This window comes from Bicyclus anynana, chromosome 15, assembly GCF_947172395.1.
Source record: "Bicyclus anynana chromosome 15, ilBicAnyn1.1, whole genome shotgun sequence".
Classification (NCBI taxonomy): Eukaryota; Metazoa; Arthropoda; class Insecta; order Lepidoptera; family Nymphalidae; genus Bicyclus; species Bicyclus anynana.
The window spans coordinates 11,421,472-11,443,436 of record NC_069097.1 but is presented as its reverse complement, the minus strand read 5'-3'; the positions used below and the strand labels follow the sequence as shown (position 1 = coordinate 11,443,436).

General features: G+C 37.1%; 1 protein-coding gene across 1 annotated transcript; it reads right to left on the bottom strand.

Annotated features, from left to right (window-relative positions):
- Window positions 1-4: 4 nt before the first annotated feature.
- Window positions 5-20,150, bottom strand: LOC112054165 (polycomb protein suz12-B). Its single transcript, XM_024093848.2, has 9 exons — window positions 19,977-20,150; window positions 19,845-19,891; window positions 19,471-19,764; window positions 18,462-18,669; window positions 13,229-13,464; window positions 12,254-12,467; window positions 10,501-10,706; window positions 8,795-9,069; window positions 5-7,611 (listed from the first exon to the last, which is right to left on the bottom strand). Exons 1-9 carry the CDS (start codon window positions 20,074-20,076, stop codon window positions 6,915-6,917), a joined length of 2,277 nt encoding a protein of 758 aa, XP_023949616.2. The 5' UTR covers window positions 20,077-20,150; the 3' UTR covers window positions 5-6,914.
- Window positions 20,151-21,965: the final 1,815 nt, after the last annotated feature.

The following is a 21,965-nucleotide window of genomic DNA, read 5'->3' as shown; positions in this document are numbered from 1 at the left end:
AGAATACTGAAAATAACCATTATATTCATTTCATAAGTACAAAATAATTACTGAAGTTACTGAAACATTAGAAAAATAACGAAATGTTCAATTACACGTTGCAATTCAAAAACATTTAAGTTATTAACATAAACACACAATTAATACCTATCATTTCAATAAAAGAGACTTAGCCAGTTTCACATTAAGATGCAAACTTTAAGACGTTTCGGAACATCTTGCGTTGAGATGCGTCATACAAGATTTGAGGTATCACCGGCAACGTAGGGGCGCGGCGGGCATCACCTCGCGCGTCTTGATTTTAGCGTGGCCTCCGTAGCGCATTAGTATGCGCGGTAAATTATCAAGACGAAGGTCCTGGGTTCGATCCCCGGTTGGGCCGATTGAGGTTTTCTTAATTGGTCCAGGTCTGGTTAAAGGCTTCGGCCGTTTCTAGGTTACCAACGGAAAAACGTACCGCCAAGCGATTTAGCGTGTCGGTACGATGTCGTGTAGAAACCGAAATGGGTGTGGATTTTCATCCTACACCTAACAAGTTAACCCGCTTCCATCTTAGATTGCATCATCACTTACCAACAGATGAGATTGCAGTCACGGACTAATTTGTAAAGAATAAAAAAAACGTACCTACGACCTGCGCGTAGCGTAGCGGGAGCTTATTTCCGAGATGTCCTAAAGTTTGCATCCGACTATACCATCTGATAGCTTTATCATAAGTTTTGTCTTTGTCATTTGACATAAAGAAAGAAAGTAACAAAAAAAGACTATTTACTTAAGGCCCGTTGCATACACTGGTTTTCCTAGTCCGTAATTTCGATTAGGAATTCCGTAAGACTAAGACTAAAACTAGACTTAACGTTTTTCTTTATTCGGAATGTATATTGTCGCAGGGACTACATTACGTACGAGCGAAACTTGTCCCGTTCGGAAAAAAATGTACATGTGTGTAATTTAATGAATTTTATATCGATTTCATGCATTCGGTTTTCCGAATACGGAAAACTAGTGTATGCGGCTGGCTTATTACTTATCAGATGGTAAAACCGAGCTTACAGTTTCACAATCGCTGACTGAGAAAACATATCAGGCAATTGAACGTTACAGTCTTTGTATTTTGTAATTTCATTCATACCTATTTTTAATTTAAATCGGATTTTTAAACAACGTATCACGTCACTAGCCATAGTACATTTTGTTTTTAGGATTGTAGCGATTAAAGAAATACATCAATTGTTTCTTTTGGAGTTAAACCATAGAAGGTATTAACACATCCCACTTCTTAACCTAGCTGAGAATTTTTGTTGAAACTTTCTTAGAAGAAAGTTCAGAACTTCCTAGCTTGAGCCAGGACTCGAACTCGGGAATTTATTCATTTTAAAAATTATATTAAAATTGGAAAAGATACAGCGAATAACTAATTTATATAATATTTTCATGGTTTTGTTTTTGTTTGAAAAATTAAATATGAACACAGAGCTACAACCCTTATGAATTTCAATATCTGCTAATTTTAATAAATTATTAATAATTCGAGCAATTTAATTCTAATTTTGATTTAATACTTAATACTATTGTAGAAAAATTATTGCCCATAAAATTTAAACTATTAGTGGGTATATATTTTGTTTATGACTCGTACCTAAAACAACACCCAAGGCGCGCCAAAAATCTTTTCAAACTACAAAATCTATCTATTTCGCATTGACGCATTAGGGTCATAGCACATATTAACTCGGAAAGGGATTGTAATAAGACTCGCTATCGACCAGGCGTCGACTCGGGTATGAGCGATGCCGATAACCGACAGCAGTTTTTAAAACGAAGCTATACGAGACGTAAGCATGTCCCAAAGCGAGGCGATTACGTAAAAATTTTGATTTGTGTGTGTTGCAGTAAAGTTTCATACAAAGAATACTGAGCAGCTTGAATGTTGATGGTGACCACAGAACGCTAAACCTAACTAACGATTTAGCAATAGAAGGAGCAAGGGGGCGTCGCCTGCGTATCCTACGACGTACGCTTACGTGTTTGTATTTTAAGAAAATATACTTTAATACAGTTTGCATAGAGTAATTTTTAGTTAGTAGGTACTATAGCCCAGTTTCTATGCTATGCTATGTTTTCTATTACTATAAATTCGATTTTCTCGATAAAACAACAGATCACCAGTGACAAATGGGACTTTTTTGAAAGAATTTTGCCATATATCCATATCAATAAAAAATAATAAATAGTTGTAAAGAAAAAACAACTTTCCATTGTAAATTAAGGAAATTATGTTATTTTTTCAAACACTGAAGAATAGCATATCTCTGATTTTCAGTCAACATCATAATTTCCAATCATGTAAGGAGTTTTTAGTGTACTATATTTTTACACTCCTATGATATGCGGGCGACGGGGAGAAAAGACTGCGCGGGTGTGAAATCATGTATGCGGGGAAGTGAAGTGCATCAGTCGTGGGTTTTTCATTCATCGCTACATGCCCCCGGCCCGCGTGGACCATCGGGAGTGTTACGAACGAAGTTGCCGTTGAAGAAGAAAATAGGTTCGTTTAGGACACGCCCCAGGGTACGAAGTTTTCAAAACTAAAAATGACAGACGCGAATTCCAGTGTATTTAAAACTGCATGGTGGTGACGATCCCTTTTCGAGATGATGTGTGCTTTGACCTTTAGAATTCTAGATATTTTTTCTTTTGTTCTAACTAACTTGCTGAGAGCTCTATTCATATTGTAGTCTTAATTCAGTCGATTAGTTTAATATTATTTGATATTCTTAATTCTATTGTACATGTGGATGATGTATGAAGTTCTTTTGAACTGTATAAATAAACACTTATTATTATCATAGATATAATAAAAAAAACTCAATAGACATTGACGATTGGCAACGATTAAAAAAACATTTAAATATAAAAAGAAAACATTTTGTTGTAGGTTGCAAATTCTCTACGACCTATTCACAAAAATATCATCAAAATCGGTCGAGCCGTTTTGGAGTTTGCGACCACTGACACTGTGATATGAATTTTTTTATACGTTTAAATTGTTTAATTCAGGTTATATAAACAAATGTTTACTTTTGTATTTTTGACTAGTAACTGAAAGGGACCTCGTAAAGCTGATGTCATCAACATTTGGTCTAGCACCACTGCGGTACGCCACTGGGGTCGCGAACGTTTATTGCAATACTACCAGTGAAGAATATAAGACGTCCGAAATAAAACGAAATTCATACCGCTTGATACAAACTTCGGTTTCTCATACATCCATATATCTATATTCATATCAATCTTAATGTATAATTGCGATGGGTCATTCATCACGAAATCCACTTGCCGTCCATAGATGAAATTTGGCAGGGAGGTAGTTTACAGTTAGTAGACTTCCACTAAGAACGGATTTTCAAGAGGATTGGATTGAGGAGGTCTGCGGGCGTCCGCTAGTAATGAATATGTATGTATGGATTTTTAAAGGAATCGGCCTGTATGGTCTCTTCGCCCTTGGTAGGTACGTCAGGGAGCACAAACCTCTTTTTGTTTATTAAATAAAAAATTGTAGCAATGACATGTAGATTAAAAGCAATGACATGTAGATTAAAAGAAACATTTTATATACGTTGAAATTTTTAATCCAAAGAGGAACAACCATTTTCCATACATTGCTGGGCCCAAATTTGATGAATGAACCGTTACTATGTCCAAATAAGTCTCATTAATCAAATAATAATATCAGTTTTATTTTAGATTAATTGACAGTTGTATAATCAAGATATGGGCAAGTACATACATTATAAAATGCACAATTTCATCAAAAAAAAAAAAACACACATTTCAAAAATTTCAACAACTGTGAATCCTAATTATTTTTGGTGATTTTTATTCTGTAATGTGTTAGGCCCAAAATGGTCGGTCTCCTTAAAATAATTAAAATGTTTTTTATATTATATTTCAATTCATGATTGTACATGACGTGAAATATATTTAAAACCAATCAATTTTCGCTAACAAATGCAAATCTTCTTTACCAAGTGATAAAAAAATTAAAATTCATGTAAAATAATATATAAGATGACACATTACTATTAATAAAGACATAAAAAAAATACATATATGTATATATATTTTTTATAACAAATTGTATGAATCGCAACTTATAAGAAAAGAGATCCAAGATCAGCAAATTGAATAATACATTACATTATAATCAAACTTAACTATTTGCCGTCCATTTTATGGACTTGTGTATGACTATTTTGTATGGGACAGTGGCAGTACAGAAATATTCTATATACTCAGACTAATAACATAAGGACTAGTATCACGCCCGATTTCACAAACAAAATTGTCTGTAATTTTCTGAAGAAAACAAGCTTGGATTTGGTGTTTACTCGGATCTTTTTTATAATTCTTTACAAGTTAGCCCTTGGTTACAATCCATTCCGCCCGAATCATTCAGCCCGCTTCCATCTTGCATCATCACTTACCTTCAGGTGGTAAGTGATGATGCAAGATGGAAGCGGGCTAACTTGTTAGGAGGAGGATGATAATCCACACCCCTTTCGGTTTCTACACGACATCGTTCCGGAACGCTAAATCACTTGGCGGTACGCCTTTGTCGTTAGGGGTAATTAGCCATGGCCAAAGCCTCCCACCAGCCTGACCTGGACCAATTAAAAAAACCTCAATCGGCCCAGCTGGGGATCGAACCCAGTTCTTCAGTCTGGTAAATCCACCGCGCACACCACTGCGCCACGGAGGCCGTCAAAACTATTATCTTATACTAAACTAGAAGTTTTTGCCCATTTTTTACACCAATCAACTACACAAAATAGTATTCTTACGTCTTTCTTTAACCGAAGAACACGATTACAACTATGAATAATCGATTCTATAGACAGCTTTTTATAATCGCATTAGATCGTTGATCATATGCTTTGACATAATAGTAACATCTAGCAGGTCTTTATCTGATTAGTCTGAGTATGTATGGGACACAATTTAATACGGAATGACCCTTTAAGATAGAACTTGTCCAGGGATGCATACTATTGCTATTTCGGTGTGAAGAATATGTATTATAATCTCCTTGTTATACCACAACTTTAAAAAGGAATCCAACATTCATTGGCATTAAGAACTTTTTTCATATCAGACTAGTAGATTTCTACAAACTACCGAATAATGTGACAATTGATTATTTCTGTTCTACCCACGTCCCACGTAAAATAGACAATTATTTACGGATGATTTAAGATAAAACTTGATGACACCACTCCTAACAGTCTTTATGACGACGGCAGAGGATAATATTGGCCATATTTAAAAAAAAGATATATGGCTAATGTTATTTTTTAAAGTTTTAAAAATTCATGAAAACTCTCATGATTTTTTTAATTTATTGCTTAGCATAAATCATCCTTAAATTAAACTTAAAGCTACTGGGCAGTATTGAAATTATCTAATCAGTATTGAAATTATACAATCACATGACAATTTTCATAATAAAAAACTAAAAAAATGCCCGCTTTTTTTTCCTCTTCGCGGTACTTTCTTTCTAAATGGTTTCTAACAAAGTTTCTAGCAAATTCCAAAAAACACGCAACAAGATGTCTTTACAAAAGACAATTTCTTTTTGGCATCAAACTCTCGCCAAAGGTTCGACTTGTGTTTTAGTTTTTTTAATAATTCACTTATATGTATTTTGTGTACTAAACTATAATACATTGTCATCGATCTCCTGTTAAAAAGTGGATGCACAATCAGCGACCAAAAAACGTCCCAACTCAATGAGTGCCAAACACAACTTCTTGGCACTCAATTCGAGTAGTCGCACTTGCAAATTCAATCTTAAACTCAATCCTTAAGGTTGAATTTTCTGAATTTGGGATTTTATTGAATATTGAACTATATTTAAAGGCCTTTAGGTATAATTTTCTTTACCAATAATTCTAAAATTGTCGAAGCAAAATTGGCTAGTTTTTAAGTGAAATTTTGTACATGATTGTGCGCCCTTTTATTATAAGAGGTCAATGTATATTGTTTAAAAGTGTTTACAGGTATAGTGCAACACAAAAGAGTAGAAAATAACTAGTTAGTTCTACTGAATTAGTTCATTTTTTATTAACTTCTACTCTTTTATGTTGCACTATAACTAAGTTAATATTTGTCCATAACACCAGGTGTAAGAATCCTAGTATCTCATAGTTCAACCTTCGGTTTGAATCTATGGCATTGCTTTTTCCTGGGCCTTTTGCCAAGTTGCACGTCGATTCTCTTTCTACAAACGCTAACGCTACGAAAACTATAGTACGATTATTCATCCCAGTCCGTAAAATGACAAGTGCAACTGTCACTAAAATGTCATTTTACTGACTGGATTTAATAATCGTACATATGATTAATCTTACTTAGGATTCTTAATTCCAGTCAAAAAAAATGACATTTCAGTGGCAGTGGCACTCGTCATTTTACTGACTAGAATTAATAATCGTACTCTACAACTTGATCACGGGACCCGTCGACATATAAATTTTTGTATTTTCGAAGCATTTGAGATTGTAGAAAGAGAATCTATAGCACTAGGCGACAGGCCCTATATAGTATTTTTAAGCGGCACAGTCTATATTACTAATTAAATAAGATGCAATTCCTGAATTAACAATCAAAATATCATTCTTGATACAAAACATATGTATTCAAATATTATTCAAAAAGTTACTTTAATTTTTATTATAGTACTCAAAATTCATATAATAGAATTTTTAGACATTTAATAGAATTAAACAGTCTACTCACAGCTTGCTGCTCTTACCAATGACTTCATTCACAATTTCAGTACTAAAAATTCTTCTTTTCTTCGCTGCACTCTGATCAGCGTCAGGAGACCAGTCCAAGTAAACACAAAACAAATGCTATACAGAGCTCTTTCTCTCCGATATAGAAGATCTTTTCCTGCTCTGTATACTCCCGGAGGACATTTTCCTTTTATTCTCACCGGGAACCAATCCCGGACTAGCTGACTTGAAATTGGTACTAGCACTAGCCATCCTATTGGCGTTTTGGAGATTGGAGATCTTTCTCCGGACAGACGGTGAAGCTTCAACGTTATTAAGCTTCGCAGTCGTTGTAGTCGGTTTGGGTTCTATAACCACCGGCTGTTGGTACTTCCCAACAGCGTTCCAATGTTCCCGTTGAGCTTTCAACGACTCCCTCATCTTCTCTTTGGCTTCGTTGCTATCTGCTAACATTTGATTGAGCATTTGCACCGTTTGATATAAAGCTACCGGGCTGAGTAGCCCAAAGTCGTGTAATGAACACATGTGGAGGGTAAAGTTTCTATATAAATTCTTCTCCAATAACTCCTTGCCCTTCATCTGTAAAAACATTTGACAGGCCAACGGTATTTGACAGTCCCCAACGTAGTTGTACTTCATGACGTGCAGGTTCCACATCTTCATGAGCTCCTTTTCACCTTCGTTCACATCTGTGAACTCGTCGATCATCATCATCGTCTTCTGTTGGAGCCATAGAGGATCCGTCTCGCTCTCAGAGTCTATGTCCAATTCGTTCGGATAAACTGGCAGACATGATATTGTGTGATGATAGAGCCTGAAATAAAATTAAATCACTGAACTAACTTTTTAATAAATGAGAATATTTGTTTTATTTGTTTACTTTGTAGTAAGCAGACGTCCGATAAGATTGCTTTTTTGCGCCAACGCCGTATTAAGGAGTTTTACGCGGACGACGTCGCGGGTGTTCGCTAGTTGAAATATAAGTTAATAATTCTTTAAAAAACCCTGCGATAATTTGTAAAATTTTTATATAAATAAATTCAAATAGCAATGCATAGATGAAAGGAAAAGTGATAAAGTACCGTACCAATGATAGAAAAAAAATACGCATGACCTAGTCACTAGGTACTTACTTATTTATTCACTAGCACTAGGTCCTAGTGCTAGTGAATAAATAAGTAAGGGGGCGTTCATAAATTACGTGAGATGTTTTAGGGGGGGAGGGGGTCGAGTCAAATCTCATCTAATCTTACGTTGGAGGGAGGGGGGTCTCAAAAACAAAAAAAAAAATACTATTTTGGTCAATTTAATCCAGATTGTACATGCTTAAGATTTAATCTTAAGCGTAATCGTAATACGATTAAGATCATTTCCTAATTCGTTCTAAAAAAAATAATTTCATTTATACCTCGACGTTATACATTTACTGACTGTCCAATCACCATCCCTCATGAAAAAAAAATGTAAATTACTACCAATTCAACCGCTGAATGCCTTCATCAGCACGCCTTATGATCTCTATTGCTCAAGTGTACGTGATGATTTAGAGAAAAGATGCTGCAGTACATGCGGTATTTATTTTGCATCTAGCATAAGAGTTGCAGAGCACAGGCGAGCAGCCCATATCGCACCAGCTAAGCAAGCACGTATGTTCCGCAAAGTGCGGCCCTCACGGATTGTCACGAGACGAGCTAATGAGTTACTGTGCGCAAGTGCCAACGGCTTAGAGTGGGTAGATCAGAACGAAGTTGAAGGAGCAGATGATTTTACTGTCGTAAATAAAAACAGGAAGCAAATTTTCTTTTCTTTTTTACAATAATAATCTAACACATTTACGTAAGAAACCCACATTTTGAAAAATCTCACGTGAGATTGGGGGATGGGGGGAGGGGGTTGAAAAAAATCTCACGACATCTCACCAAGGGGGGGGGAGGGTCAGAAATTTCGAAAAAACACCTCACGTAATTTATGAACGCCCCCTAATATAATATCCTTACCTGTTATGTCCAGTAAGATAAGGCCTCTGTGCATCAACAATATCGTTGTCATCTAACTCCAAAAACTCCGCCAAACTGTGCCTCTGAGGCCTTCGCCGGATCCGAGGCCTCCAAACCAACAAATGGGTGAGCGAGGCCCTTCTTGTAGGCCCCGCACGAGGCCCTGCCGCACTGCTGCGGCCCTGCGCAGCTATTAGATCGTGCGGAGACCCCGTGTAAGAGCCGTCGTACAGTTCGTTTATTGAAACGTCGATGCGCGCGCCCCCTGGGATTGGCTGTGGGTTTATGAATATTAATTAGAAAAAAAAAACGTAAGCGTCAAATAGTAGTTACAGGGTGACTCATATCAATTTTAATATAGACCATATAAATTTGGTACGTCATGGAATAAGTCCGAAATAAACCGTATAAAATAACTATTCCGCCATCTTGGGTGGTCTGCCATATTGTATTTAGAATAACGTCATATAATGTATCGTGCATATCATCCAATCTTAACGTGTATACAAAATTTCAGCTCAATCGGTTGAAGATATCTACTTCAAAATTGAGCTCAAACAATCCACCGTAACATCCTACGGCTAACTATTAGCTTTTAAAAATTAATAAAAGTTAAGGTTTTCTTATATAACTTAATTTAAAAATCATGTATTTTTATTTTAATTTTCCAAACGTCATAAACCCGTTCATGTCGTGACGTCACAATGTTCTTCGATATACTAAACGTCAAAGTAATTGTTAAGTCATGTTTTTGTCAAATGCTCCATTTGGTATTTGGATTTGTTAATTTTATTTTTGGAATAAGCTCGCGCTTGACCACGATCTCACCTGATGGTAAGTGTAGATGTGGCCTATTAAAATATAATATAGACCATCTTGGCCAACAGCGTTTTGGCTTATCAAAATTTTTATGTAATTTCAAAAAATATGATATTTTTTTTACAATCTAGTAAAACGATAATATAAGATTGTTTTATGCTGCGTTGCATGAACAAACTTGAAAAACTTGAAACATGACTTGAAACTAATCAGATTTTAGTTGCTTTTCTATTGCAATACCTATGTGAAAATTCATTATAATTTAAATTCAATTCTAAAATGTATACTAATAGGGAGAGGAAAGTGAGGTTGAAGTGTATTCAAATCTCTGGATCTCCGATTTTGAAAATTCTTTAACCAGTAGAAAGCCGTGTTATTTGTGATTATATGATAATTATCTATCTATATATATAAAAATGAATTGCTGTTCGTTAGTCTCGCTAAAACTCGAGAACGGCTTAACGGATTTATCTTATCTTGGTCTTCAAATGATCGTGGAGGTATAGGGAAGGTTCAAAAGGTGAGAAAAATTAGAATTATTGCCGGGAAAACCATAAAAACAACTCTTTTCTATTTCCCATACAAACTTTAAGAGTCAAGGGGTAGGGTATGGTAGGGGTAGAGTAGTGTAGAGTAGGGATAGGGAAGAAGTGCACATAAGTCAAAGTGAAGCTTGACCGGCTCCACTAGTATGATAATAAAGGCTATATTTTATGCAATAAGGGTAGAGGGGTAGGTAGAGCAGGGATAGGGTAGAGTAAGTGTAGGGCAGGCGTAGGGTAGCTGGGTAGGGTAGATTAGGTGTGAGGTGGGAGTAGGATAAGGGTAGGGAATGAGTCAAAGCGAAGCTTGACCGGGTCCGCTAGTAATAAAATAAAGGGACTCACGAAATACGTAAAGTTGAACCGCGAATGGCACAGCTTGAGATGTTTGAGCAGAGAGTATAGAGTGCCGCAGTCGAGCGAGCACCACGGACAATGTAGATCGTCGCAGCCCTCGGTCTGCTGTCTCGAGTTGTTGTTGTATAGGAACTGGTATATGATTTGTTGGCGTTTCGACTCGCCTTCGCTGGCTTCACTTTTAATTTTATCACCTGCAATTTAATTTAGAATTAGACTCAAAGTTAAACATGGTTCACGGTTACTATTGTTATCAACCCATATTCGGCTCACTGCTGAGCTCGAGTCTCCTCTCAGAATGAGAGAGATTAGGCCAATAGTCCACCACGCTGGCCCAATGCGATTTGGTAGACTACACAAATGCAGAGAATTAAGATAATTCTCTGGTATGCAGGTTTCCTCACGATGTTTTCCTTCACTGTTAGAGACACGTGATATTTAATTTCTTAAAATGCACACAACTGAAAAGTTACACGGCTACTATGCCGCCACAACACAGCTCGCGCTGCCACGATGTTGCCCTTCTTGCTTTCTCAATACTCTGTACGCTCAGTCGAGTTATTACCGAAAAGGGGGGCTTTTAATTACGATTTAAAAATCGGGACGTAACGCCAAAATCGGGACGTCTGACAGCGCTGTCAAGATGACACTGTATCATGTTGATCGCTTCCAATGTATTGTGATTCATAGATTTCCCCTTCAATACTGGTTGCTGCCAGTGATCTGCTACTCGCTACTTACAAGCGACACTCGTGCAGTGTGTGGGGCCCCTAAACGTTACCGATGATACCTAAGGCTTGCGCGTCTAAACACATGTTGTCGATATTCGAGCCGACATACAGCTAGAATCGCATTATACTGTGTAGTATAATGCGATTCTGACTTTATATTATTAAATTGTGTTGATATGCTATGATAAAAGTCGCTTTTGCCACTGTTGGAGTTTTTTATAACCTTGAAACATATGCATATGAACTTATTCCCATACTGTTTGGTACAATAGAACAATGTATTAATAAATTACCTATTTGATACCATGGCTATAATTTTGGCATTCGCAATGACACATACATTCCTATTTATTATAATTTATAATACTATGTCAAGCTTTGCTTTGACTTATGTGCGCTTTTTCCCTACCCTTACTCTAAAAATAAACTCTCTGTAAAAACCATTATCATACTTCTAAAAAAAATTAACCAAATCGGTTTAGCCGTTCTCGAAATTTGCGCTTAGCAACACATTTCATATCATACATTAATTTTTATGTAGGCTTAAATATACCCTAGATATAGAATGATGAACCTCTATTGACATAACATAGATAACATGAAAAATATTTTTTTTTATCAAATTTGATAAATTTTTCGTTTACAAGTTCATTGCCTCATAGTCAGTAAACCTTGTTATCTATAAATGACATCATAAATAGATTGTGTACCTGAATGAATAAATATTTTTTTAATATCAAAAACTGAAAAACAGTAAAAAAAGACTACAAATACAAAACAGATTTGGTTTTTTCCTTTTGGACCCTAAAAAACAATTCCTTATAATCTCATGTTAAAATTAAAATATAGAACTGATTTTCATGCAGTTTTTACAAGTAAATTAAGCTAGCTTCAAAACGCTTTGTATCAAAAGAGTTAGGGCAGATTAACTAACATGAAAAAATATAAAAAAACAAACAGATTTCCACACAGCATAGAGGGACAGTCAAGGAAAATGTAAAAATGCTCACTCTTATTATCACTAGTGGATACTTTCTGTGTAGATAGTCTCTCTTTGGCCGAACATGGGTCCTTTTTAACTCCATTAGTCTCTCCTGGCTGATACAACTTTGGTCTGTTCACTAGTCCATTAGTTGGTTCTTGGCTCCAACTTAACTTCAGTTTTAATAGCGGCCTCACTTTGAATATGTTGAAAGGATTTGTCTCTGATGTTACATCATTTTCCTGAAAATATTTCTTCAAATGTTATATGGTGCAATAATAAGTAGTAATGATATTGTCTATATCTTTGTGACAATTATCTTATTACACTACCCACTAGGTCCTGTGAAATATGGGGATAAAGTATAGCTTATGACACTCACAAGTATCAAAGCTGTCTATTGGTAAAAGAATTTACAAAATTAGTTTAGTAGACCCAGAGATTACTTCCTACAACCTAGAAGTATTTGTATATAATATGATTGATTGATCTTTTATTATAACTTGTATGTATGTATTGCAGTAATGTATTGTAGTAATAAGAGAGGAATGGCTGGAGGTATATTGTTTACTAGCTGACGACGCGCGGTTACACCCGCGTGGTTTCCTTTCCCGTAGGAATACAGGGATAATATATAGCCTATAGCCTTCCTCGATATATGGGCTATCTAGCAGTGAAAGAATTTTTCAAATCGGACCAGTAGTTCCAGAGATTAGCGCGTTCAATCAAACAAACAAACAAACTCTTCAGCTTTATTATATTAGTATAGATTAATTTATTATTTATATTTAACATTTAAAAAAAATTGTCTAGGGCAATTTTAGTCGAAATTAAATATTTTTATTATTAATTAGCACTTCTAATAACACTTAAACACAAAATTGCTAAAACAAAAATGTTTCATGGAGTTTCTATTATATGATAAAGATTATAATTTAAACATTTAATATGCAACCTAAAAAAAATGCTGTGAAATATTGCATATTAATTATATATAACTTACATTAGGTATAGTTTCCCACTGAGCCATCAGAGCCTTATGAGGGGACCTGGCTATAGTAGCACTGCGACCTCCAGGTGTGACGTCATGTAACACTAAATCATACTCCCCATTCGTAAGCAGGCAACGGTTATGCTTGTCATAAACAATGAGTTCACTACCATAGAGTTTGCTCCACTTGTTGTCTGTGGTAGAAGAGTTTAGGTCTGCTGATGATTTAAGGCGCTTTGATAGAGGTTCTGTAACATAGAGTAAAGTATTCAATAGGTGTGTTTTGATGTAATTATCTTTTACACAAAACTATATCATTGCATGGACAGGCAAGATTTCTGAAGCACAATATATGTGATGCCTTGATAGTGGGTTATGGATTATATAAGCTCAGGTCAATTTAGTAATTTCTAATTAAGTTTTGGGCAGCTGGTTTATCCAATTGATGTGCCAAATACCATTGCTATGTTTTTTTTTTTTTTTTTTTTTTTTTTTTTTCTTGTACGGCCAATCTGCGATCAGTCCTAAGACTATAAACAAATATGTTGCGAGTGTCTTTGTCTTGTGGAGGTCGATCCTCATTAGGAGTCGGCGCTCATTTGGTGCGTCCTGTTTTTTAAATGTCCAGGTCGAGTATGCGTTTACGTTTAAGACGCCTCGGACAGTCATCAGTCAAGAGTCTGTTTGCTAAGATATTAGGATGAATAAGGAGTCGCTTCTTGTATCTTTTGGCTAGCCCCCTAACTTCGTCCTTTACTGTGCAAATTTGCAAATTATGATGTAGTTCCTCATTCGTGATAAACCACGGCGAGTTGGCGATAGTACGTAGTATTTTATTTTGCATTCTTTGCAGGATATTTAGGCTAGTGTCGCATGCACTACCCCACAGTTGAGCGCCATAGGCCCAGGCCGGCTTCAAGATGCACGTGTAAATAAGCAGCTTGTTGTCAACGGACAGCTTAGAGTTTCTGCCTAAAAGCCAGTGGAATGTTTTAAATCTGATATTCAGCTCTTCTCTTTTAGTTTTTATATGCTTTTTCCACGTGAGTCTGCGGTCTAGATATAGGCCTAAGTATTTGACGTGTTCATTGTGAGGCAAAGTATTGTTATCTAGATGGACCGGCGGACAATCTCCTGTTCTTAAAGCAAACGTGACCTGAACAGATTTATTGGCGCTTGTCTTAATCCTCCAATTCCGCAGCCATGTTGCAACCTGATCAAGACCTGTTTGCAGCAGTGCTGATGCTGAAGTAGCATTTTTATGGCTTGCTAATATAGCTGTGTCGTCGGCAAATGTTGCTGTTGTAATATTTGATAGAGTCGGTAGGTCGGCTGTGTATATTGTATATAGAGTAGGCCCCAAAACAGATCCCTGCGGCACACCAGCGCTAATATTGAAAAACGAAGATGTTGTGTCTTTTTCTTTTACTTGAAAAATTCTATCAGACAGATAGGAGGAGAGAAGTGGTATGTAGCTATGTGGTAGCACTGATTTGAGTTTGCACAAAAGACCTTTGTGCCAGACCTTATCGAATGCCTGCTGAATGTCTAAGAAAGCAGAAGCACAATATTCTTTATGTTCTAGGGATTTTCGAATTTTATCGCACACTCGATGGACTTGTTCTACTGTCGAATGATGCTGTCTAAAGCCAAATTGATGAGGAGGAATCAAGTTGTTTTCATTTAAAATTGGTATTAATCTTTCCAGAAGGGCTTTTTCGAATAGTTTTGACAAGGTTGGTAATAAGCTTATGGGTCGATAAGATTTGATGTCATGTGGTGGTTTCCCCGCTTTGTGAATCATCAGTATCTGAGACACCTTCCATATTCTCGGAAAATATTGTGTTCTCAGAATACCGTTAAATAGGTATGATAAAAAAACTAATGCTTTCTTGGGTAGCTCTATCAAGACCTCTTTTGTGATTAAGTCAAACCCGGGTGCCTTCTTGTTGTCTAATTCTCTAATTAGTCGTGCTATTTCACGAGGTGAAACCGATTTTGGAGGAACATTTAGCTGATAGGGAGCATTTACAGTTGATTCTACAGAGTCCTCAAAGTAGCTGTTATTCCCTGATTCATTCGGGGTGAATACTAATGCAAGGTGTTCAGCAAAAGCATTCACTTTCTCTTGGCAGCTCCTGGCCCAGGTTCCATTTTCTAGTTTTAGAGGTGGTTTCACTTGTATCGGCCTGCTTATTGTGTTAGTCAGCTTCCACAGGGAGTAATCAGAGCCAGAAGTTGGGGAGGCTGATAACAGTTTTTGGTTTACGGTACTATCTTCTATTTCCTGTAGCATATCCTTTAGCTCTTTACATGCTAGGTTAAAAGCTCTCTTGTCAGAGTAATGTCTGCTGGTATGCCAAACGCGTCTCAACCTTCGTTTTTCCAAGATTTTTATTTTAACTTGCATGGGGATATTTGAGGATTCCGGATCATTATTTACAGGAGGTGTGCTACTCCAGCAAGCTTCCTGTATTAGATTAGTTATATGAAGAGTAGCATTTTCGACGTCTTCCGGCGTTTTTAATGCAGTATCTAATTTGATTCGTGGCTCTAAGACCTCCCGAAAGCAGTTCCAATCTGTATGTCGGTTGAAAAGACTTTCAGGTTTTTCAATGTGAATAATGGTAGTGCTTACAGTTAGCAATACAGGGGTGTGGTCAGAAGAGCTATCATAGCAGGAATCGACTTTAAAATAGTGTTGAGACAGCCCTTTTACGAAAAAGAAATCGAGAAGATCGGGTATTTTATTCCTGTCTGTTGGCCAGTATGTTGGTTCGCCTGTGGAGATAGGTAATAAATTATTAGAAGTCATAGCTAGGTTTAGTTGTCTGCCTCTTGTTGTTGTCAGTCTTGAACCCCAGTAGGTGTGTTTTGAGTTCCAGTCACCACCAGCAACAAAACGATCACCAAAAGTCGAGAAAAGCTCTGAAAACATGGCTGCACTAATGTTATATTTTGGTGGGCAATAGACAGAAGCCAAGTTGAAGAATCCACATTTATCTCTCACAGACACAATAGTAGCTTGAGTATGGCTTAACTGGTAGTCGGGGAGGCTATGGTGTTTTATAGAGCTTCTGATTATAATAGCTGTGCCACCATGAGCTGTGCCATCGGGGTGATTGGTTAGGTATGTACTAAATCCATCAAATTTAATGCAGCTGTTATTAGTACAATGCGTTTCAGTAATAAGTAGGGCGTCAAGTTTGTGAAGTTTTAACAATAACTCTGCCTCTTCTTTGTTTGGACTTAGGCCATTGATGTTCCAAGTAGCAATTCTTAAACCTATTTTTGGGCTAATTTATCTACAAGCGTTGTGATGAGGCTCATTAGAGTACTCATTTGTTGTAAGATGAGATCAAATTTTTCACTTTGCTTAATGAGAATTTGTTCTAAGTTAAAGCTTAAGCGATCATCATATGTTGTTTGAGGTTCTTGAGATTGTTGTTTGTTTTTGGTTTTGACGGCTTCTGCATAATCCATCCTGAGTTTTGATGATTTTGGTTGTTCAGAATTCTGCCCTTCCGACCTTTTATTTGAAGAGTTTATTGGTTTTCTGGATGGTTGTTTGGTTGACCTCCTAGCTAGAATTTCTTTATAAACCTCGCATCCTTTATAGTTGGCAGGATGTGATCCAAGACACAAAGCACATTTTGCAGGGGTATTTCTGTCGCGTTTGGGGCATTCTGATGTTTTATGCGATTGGGCACACTTGACGCAGCGAAATGGTCTCATACAGTAGTTTTTGGAGTGGCCATATTGCTGACAACGTTGACACTGTACGATCGTTTTACTTTTTCTAGGGTCTTCAATTTTGACAGACTGATGGTAAATGTACTTAATGTCTTTAACAAGTCGATTGTTAGCATGGGGAAGGAGATTCACAAAGAAAGTAGATGTGGGTTTCTTTTCTGGGCCATATCTGGCATTAATTATTTCACCAGATACTGTATTTCCCGTTTTCTCTATTTCCTCTTTTATAACCTGAATTGGTGTGGTATGGTGCAGATTTCTAATCACGAGCCTGCAGCATCTGTTATCTTTTCTGTTGAACGTATGACCAATTAGTCCTTGCTCTCTTATTACGGTAATGATTTTCTTGTATGTATCTACATCACCAGAATGAACTCTTAGCTGGTTTTTGTTTACAATTTTGTAAGAAAATTGTTCTTTCTCAGCTACAGTTTTTAAGAGATCGGTTAACATATTTAAATCCTCAATCCCATATAGAATTATTGGAGGTGGTTTATTTGATCTGACTGTGCTTGGAGCCGCAGTTTCCTCAGGAGAATCAACATCCAGATCAGAGAATTGGTTGGAGGTTTTAACAGGATCTGGCGAGGGGCTTAACAATTTCCTTTTTTTAGAGTTCCTATTAATGGGCACTCTTTGCCAAGATGGAGGTTGGTTTTCCAAATCTGGGGTGGGTTCCGACCTTGATGGTGGTTCCTCCGGCTGCCTGTTCCCAACCGAGGAGGATTGTGGCCTGGATATAAATAAGCTTGGGTGAAACGCTTGCTGTACAAGCTTTTTGGTGGTGTTACTGCTGTTACTTGGGCCCACAGTGCTGGTGTTAGAGGGTGAACTATCTTTTTGCCATTGGTGTGTCTTCTGTATTTTCTTCGTAGTTGTTGGTGGAGTCCTCTGCAAGCCTCTTCTTTTAAATGGGTCTTCTTTTTCTTCTTCATGTTCTTTCTTCTTGTTTACGTTTTCTCTTCTGTCTTCCAGTGACAATTTGGGTGAGCGGACTTTGCCCCCCCCAGAATACGCGGGGCAGACAGACGAATCTGTGAGGGATTCTCCTTCCGCAATGCGGTCGGTACCCTCCTGGGGTAGTTTATAAACCTTGTTTTGATCCGCCATCCAAATTTTCCCCAAGTTTCCCCCCCTGTTTGGCCGTTTGTGTTCAGAGTTGGCCTTCTCCTAGATGGATTACCAGCCAAGGTTGACGAGGCCCATCTCCCCGAGCAAAGAACCTAGTTTATAGTGGCGGCTCTCACTCGCCACTGACGTTACCATTGCTATGTAGATATAATTACATGAGGCTTAACACCAATGCCTCAGGATGTGTTCCTTGCTTGCCCACTGAACTATTACTCTATTAATTATAGCCAAGGTTTTTAATTTACGTGTGTGAAATGGGTTATCTGCTTGTCAGTTATTACTATTAAAAAAATTTAATCTCTTCTAATTTAGTGATGTTTTTTAGTTACAGCAAATTTTTAACTATAATAAAAGCTCTTACCATCATCACCATTTGTGATTTCTGTAGAACATGACCCATTGGGGCTAGTTGAAGAGGCCTTAGTGACAGTTACTCTTAGCATTAACATGTAGGACTTGACATTTGGGCCGTGGGACGGACTGAATGTCTCACTAGATATACTGACAGCTGACGCCATCGCTGGAGGCTCTGAACTCGATGGGTTGAGAGGTACTGAACAACTTCCCACCTAATAAAAGAAGATAATGATTATTTAACAACTGTAAAAAACTTCATCTAAAAATCTATAAAAAATTTAAACTAAAACATATGTTAAAAACATATGTCATTTCATACATAATTTATTTAAAATTATGTCTTGTTTTTTCCTAAAATGTTATTCAAAAGATATTAACTAAATCTAATCTAAGCTTATTGAATAAAATTTATTGTCATTTAGGAACAATTTACAATAATTATATACCCTTATTTTTAATTTGCATATAAACAAAATAAACACTCCATCACATATAACTTTAGTATAGCTATGCTCTGTGGTTTCATGTATATGAAATTGTCACATAAGCTGAAGGCCTTCCTCAATTATAAGGCTACTATCCAACACTGAAGGAATTTTTCAATATGAACAACTAATTCCTGAGATTAACATGTTCAATAGTTTTATTTTTAACTCCAAACTTCAGCTTTAATAATATTAGTACAGATAATTAGCATTTGGACAACATTTGCACAAACTCATTTTTCACATTTATACAAATGAATTGAAGTAATATTTTCAACCAAATACATAGCAAGTTATTAGAATGTGGGTGGTTCACAGATTAGGCCAAATTTATAGTTGAAAATCAAGATTAATTTAATAATGTCTTGGTCTAGAAATGCTTTATAAGATAAATAATTAAGTTAATAGATAATCCCTTTCAGTTTAGCATGGTAAATAGCAAAATTAATATTTAAGTAATTGTTTAGTAAACTCTTAAGATGTAACATTTTCTATTTAATGGGTAAAAATTGTTAAAACTATACTTACCGAAACCTCCACAATGGCTGAAGAGCTTTCTTTTCTCTTTTTATGACAAATCTTTAACAAAAGTGTCTCAACTTTAACCTGAAAGTCTCTGGCGCATGGATCATCCAAGCTTTTGTCATAAAAGCCAAGGAATGTTAGAGTCATATAACCACCCAAGCTATTTGGCTGTAACTCTGTGCTTTTTTTTAAAGTGATCTTTTCTAATAACGAGTCCACTTTGAAACCGACGCGGCCTTTGTTGCTCCTAGACATTCTCCTTTTCATATAAGACAATGTCCTATTGAGAAATATAGGCTGCAAACATAAAACACTGTTCACAAACACTTGCCAAACGAAAAGAGCAATTACAACCAATTTAGTCACAACATACGAACCGATAGCATATTTCGCGTCCGCAAAAATCTGTATATCTGTGTTGGTTCTGAAATAAGAAATATATTTGAATAATACGGTGTGCAAAACTCTCAAGAGAACGCCACTTCTGTTGGCTTCGTATCGTGACTTACTTTCGAAAGCTTGCAGGAATAACTCATGGTCAGCCTGTAAGTGATCAATTTTAGAGTTTTTGTTTGTTTCACTATCTTTTTCACGCTTCTTTGGGGGCATTTTAGGGTTCACCTAGTCAATTTAGGACTGAAACCGCCAAGTTCATCAGTTCGTTGACTTGACAGCGTCAGGTCAACCATAGACAATATTTTTGTTTTTGTTTGACTAACTAACCCGACCCCAGACGAATTAGATTATTATAAGACCGATTTGAAGTAATATTAATGCTTAGAACAAATACAAATGGACTTGTATCGCATCCAAATTCAACTTGGAAATCCTCACAAATGAAACGTAACTTCAACATTTATGTAAACTAGAAGTTGATGACCGTTTTTTAAGCCATTTTACAACACTGGCATTTGTAAGAAGCTCTTTATACGTCATGAAAGATTACAACAATGAAACATCAATTCTTTTTAACCATACCGACTCTTAAATCTATGTATTAAACAGTATAAAAGAACGAGTTAGATCGTTGAGTCTTGATCTTTGAGGGAGGGGTAACGCTTAGAGAAGCAGGTTCCTAGATAATTGGTCTTAGTACTTAAGTAAGGTAATGTTACAGCAACATCTGAGGATTAATATTCTATGATTGTTATTTTTATTAATCTGTGATAGTATTTATTAATGAAGATAATACTTAAATTAGCTAAACTTATTATAAAAATAAAATATAAGGAAATATAACTACAACTACAAAATTAAAATAAATTAAAATTAAAACTAATACCTAGAAATAATTATCGAAATTTGCCGCCCTTGGTAGGGTGCCCATCACGCAGGCAGCATTCCCGCGCTGAATTGCGATAGAAATTCTTTGCGCGAGAAAGCTGCCCGCCCGAGGGTCGCCTGTTGCCTCTCTGAGGCGTTTACTGATCTCCTTGTGGAGATTCTGAGCGCTCCTGCCCCACGGACCTAGTGTCTCGACGCCAAACGGGACGAATTCATATTGGGCGCCGAGACAACTGTATTTTAAAAACTTTTGACGTTCCCGTATGTCTGCCGCCGCCCCGCCATGTCTGCCGGTCGACTGGATGTAAGAAGCAGCTAAAGTGTCTGCACAAGTGGCATCCCACACCAGCGCACGACCCATACTCCAGGGAATTAATGACATCCCGTCGGGACGCTTGCCATCGTTGCGCACGATCTGAGGCTCCAGAACGGCAGGTACGTTAGCACTGACGAGCGCCCTTCTAAGGATGTCATTAAGCGCGGAATGGCGGGACAAGCGGCCGGCGCCTGAAGGGCAGGCGAGTCCGTGGTGGCCGAGCTCATCTACACGGGCTCCGCAAGATGTGCAATTGTGCTCCGCGCATAGCACAGCTCCAACCCGAAGAGCAGCGGCAATGCGGAATGATTCTGGGTCTATTAAAGTGCCAGTATTAGGTGATGGATAAGCATGGAGCCAATGGCCTGACTCTGGTCTAGAAGATGCCAGAATCCTCGCCCGGTCCCTGCCAGATGTGACTTCAAGCAGAGAATTCAACGTTGAAGCTGATATTATAGTGTCCCAAGCCCTTTGTGTTTTTGGTCTGGTCGGGAAATGATTTGATCCAGTTAGCCATGCATTCTTAGCCTCATCCAAGCATGCAATCTCGCAGTTTGTAGCCGAAGGGGCTTTGAGGATTTTACCTGCGAGATTGAAAGTGCTATGGATTGAAGCCAAGAATGCTGGCAGAGCAATATCGGAAATTTTGCGAGTACCCAAACCACCATACCTAATCGGTAGAGTGGCTTGGGTCCATGCCTGTTCGTTCAAACTAATATTTAAAATGGATTCGATTTGTGATTTTAAAAGCAAATCTATTTGTAAAATTAGATGGTCATGTTTCCATATAGGGCAGCAGCGGAGCAAGTATGTGAATTTTGGTATTAGTAAACAGAATTTTACAATAAAAAGAGCAGAGTGGCGGCTAATTTTGAGGAGGCGGTCCGAGTGGTTATTA

Coding starts and splice junctions, on each gene's coding strand:
- LOC112054165 (XM_024093848.2), bottom strand. CDS start 20,076: ATGCCCCCAAAGAAGCGTGAAAAAGATAGTGAAACAAACAAAAACTCT. Junction 19,892..19,976: donor ATTCCTGCAAGCTTTCGAAA/GTAAGTCACGAT, acceptor TTCTTATTTCAG/AACCAACACAGATATACAGA. Junction 12,468..13,228: donor AGTGGGAAACTATACCTAAT/GTAAGTTATATA, acceptor AAATATTTTCAG/GAAAATGATGTAACATCAGA.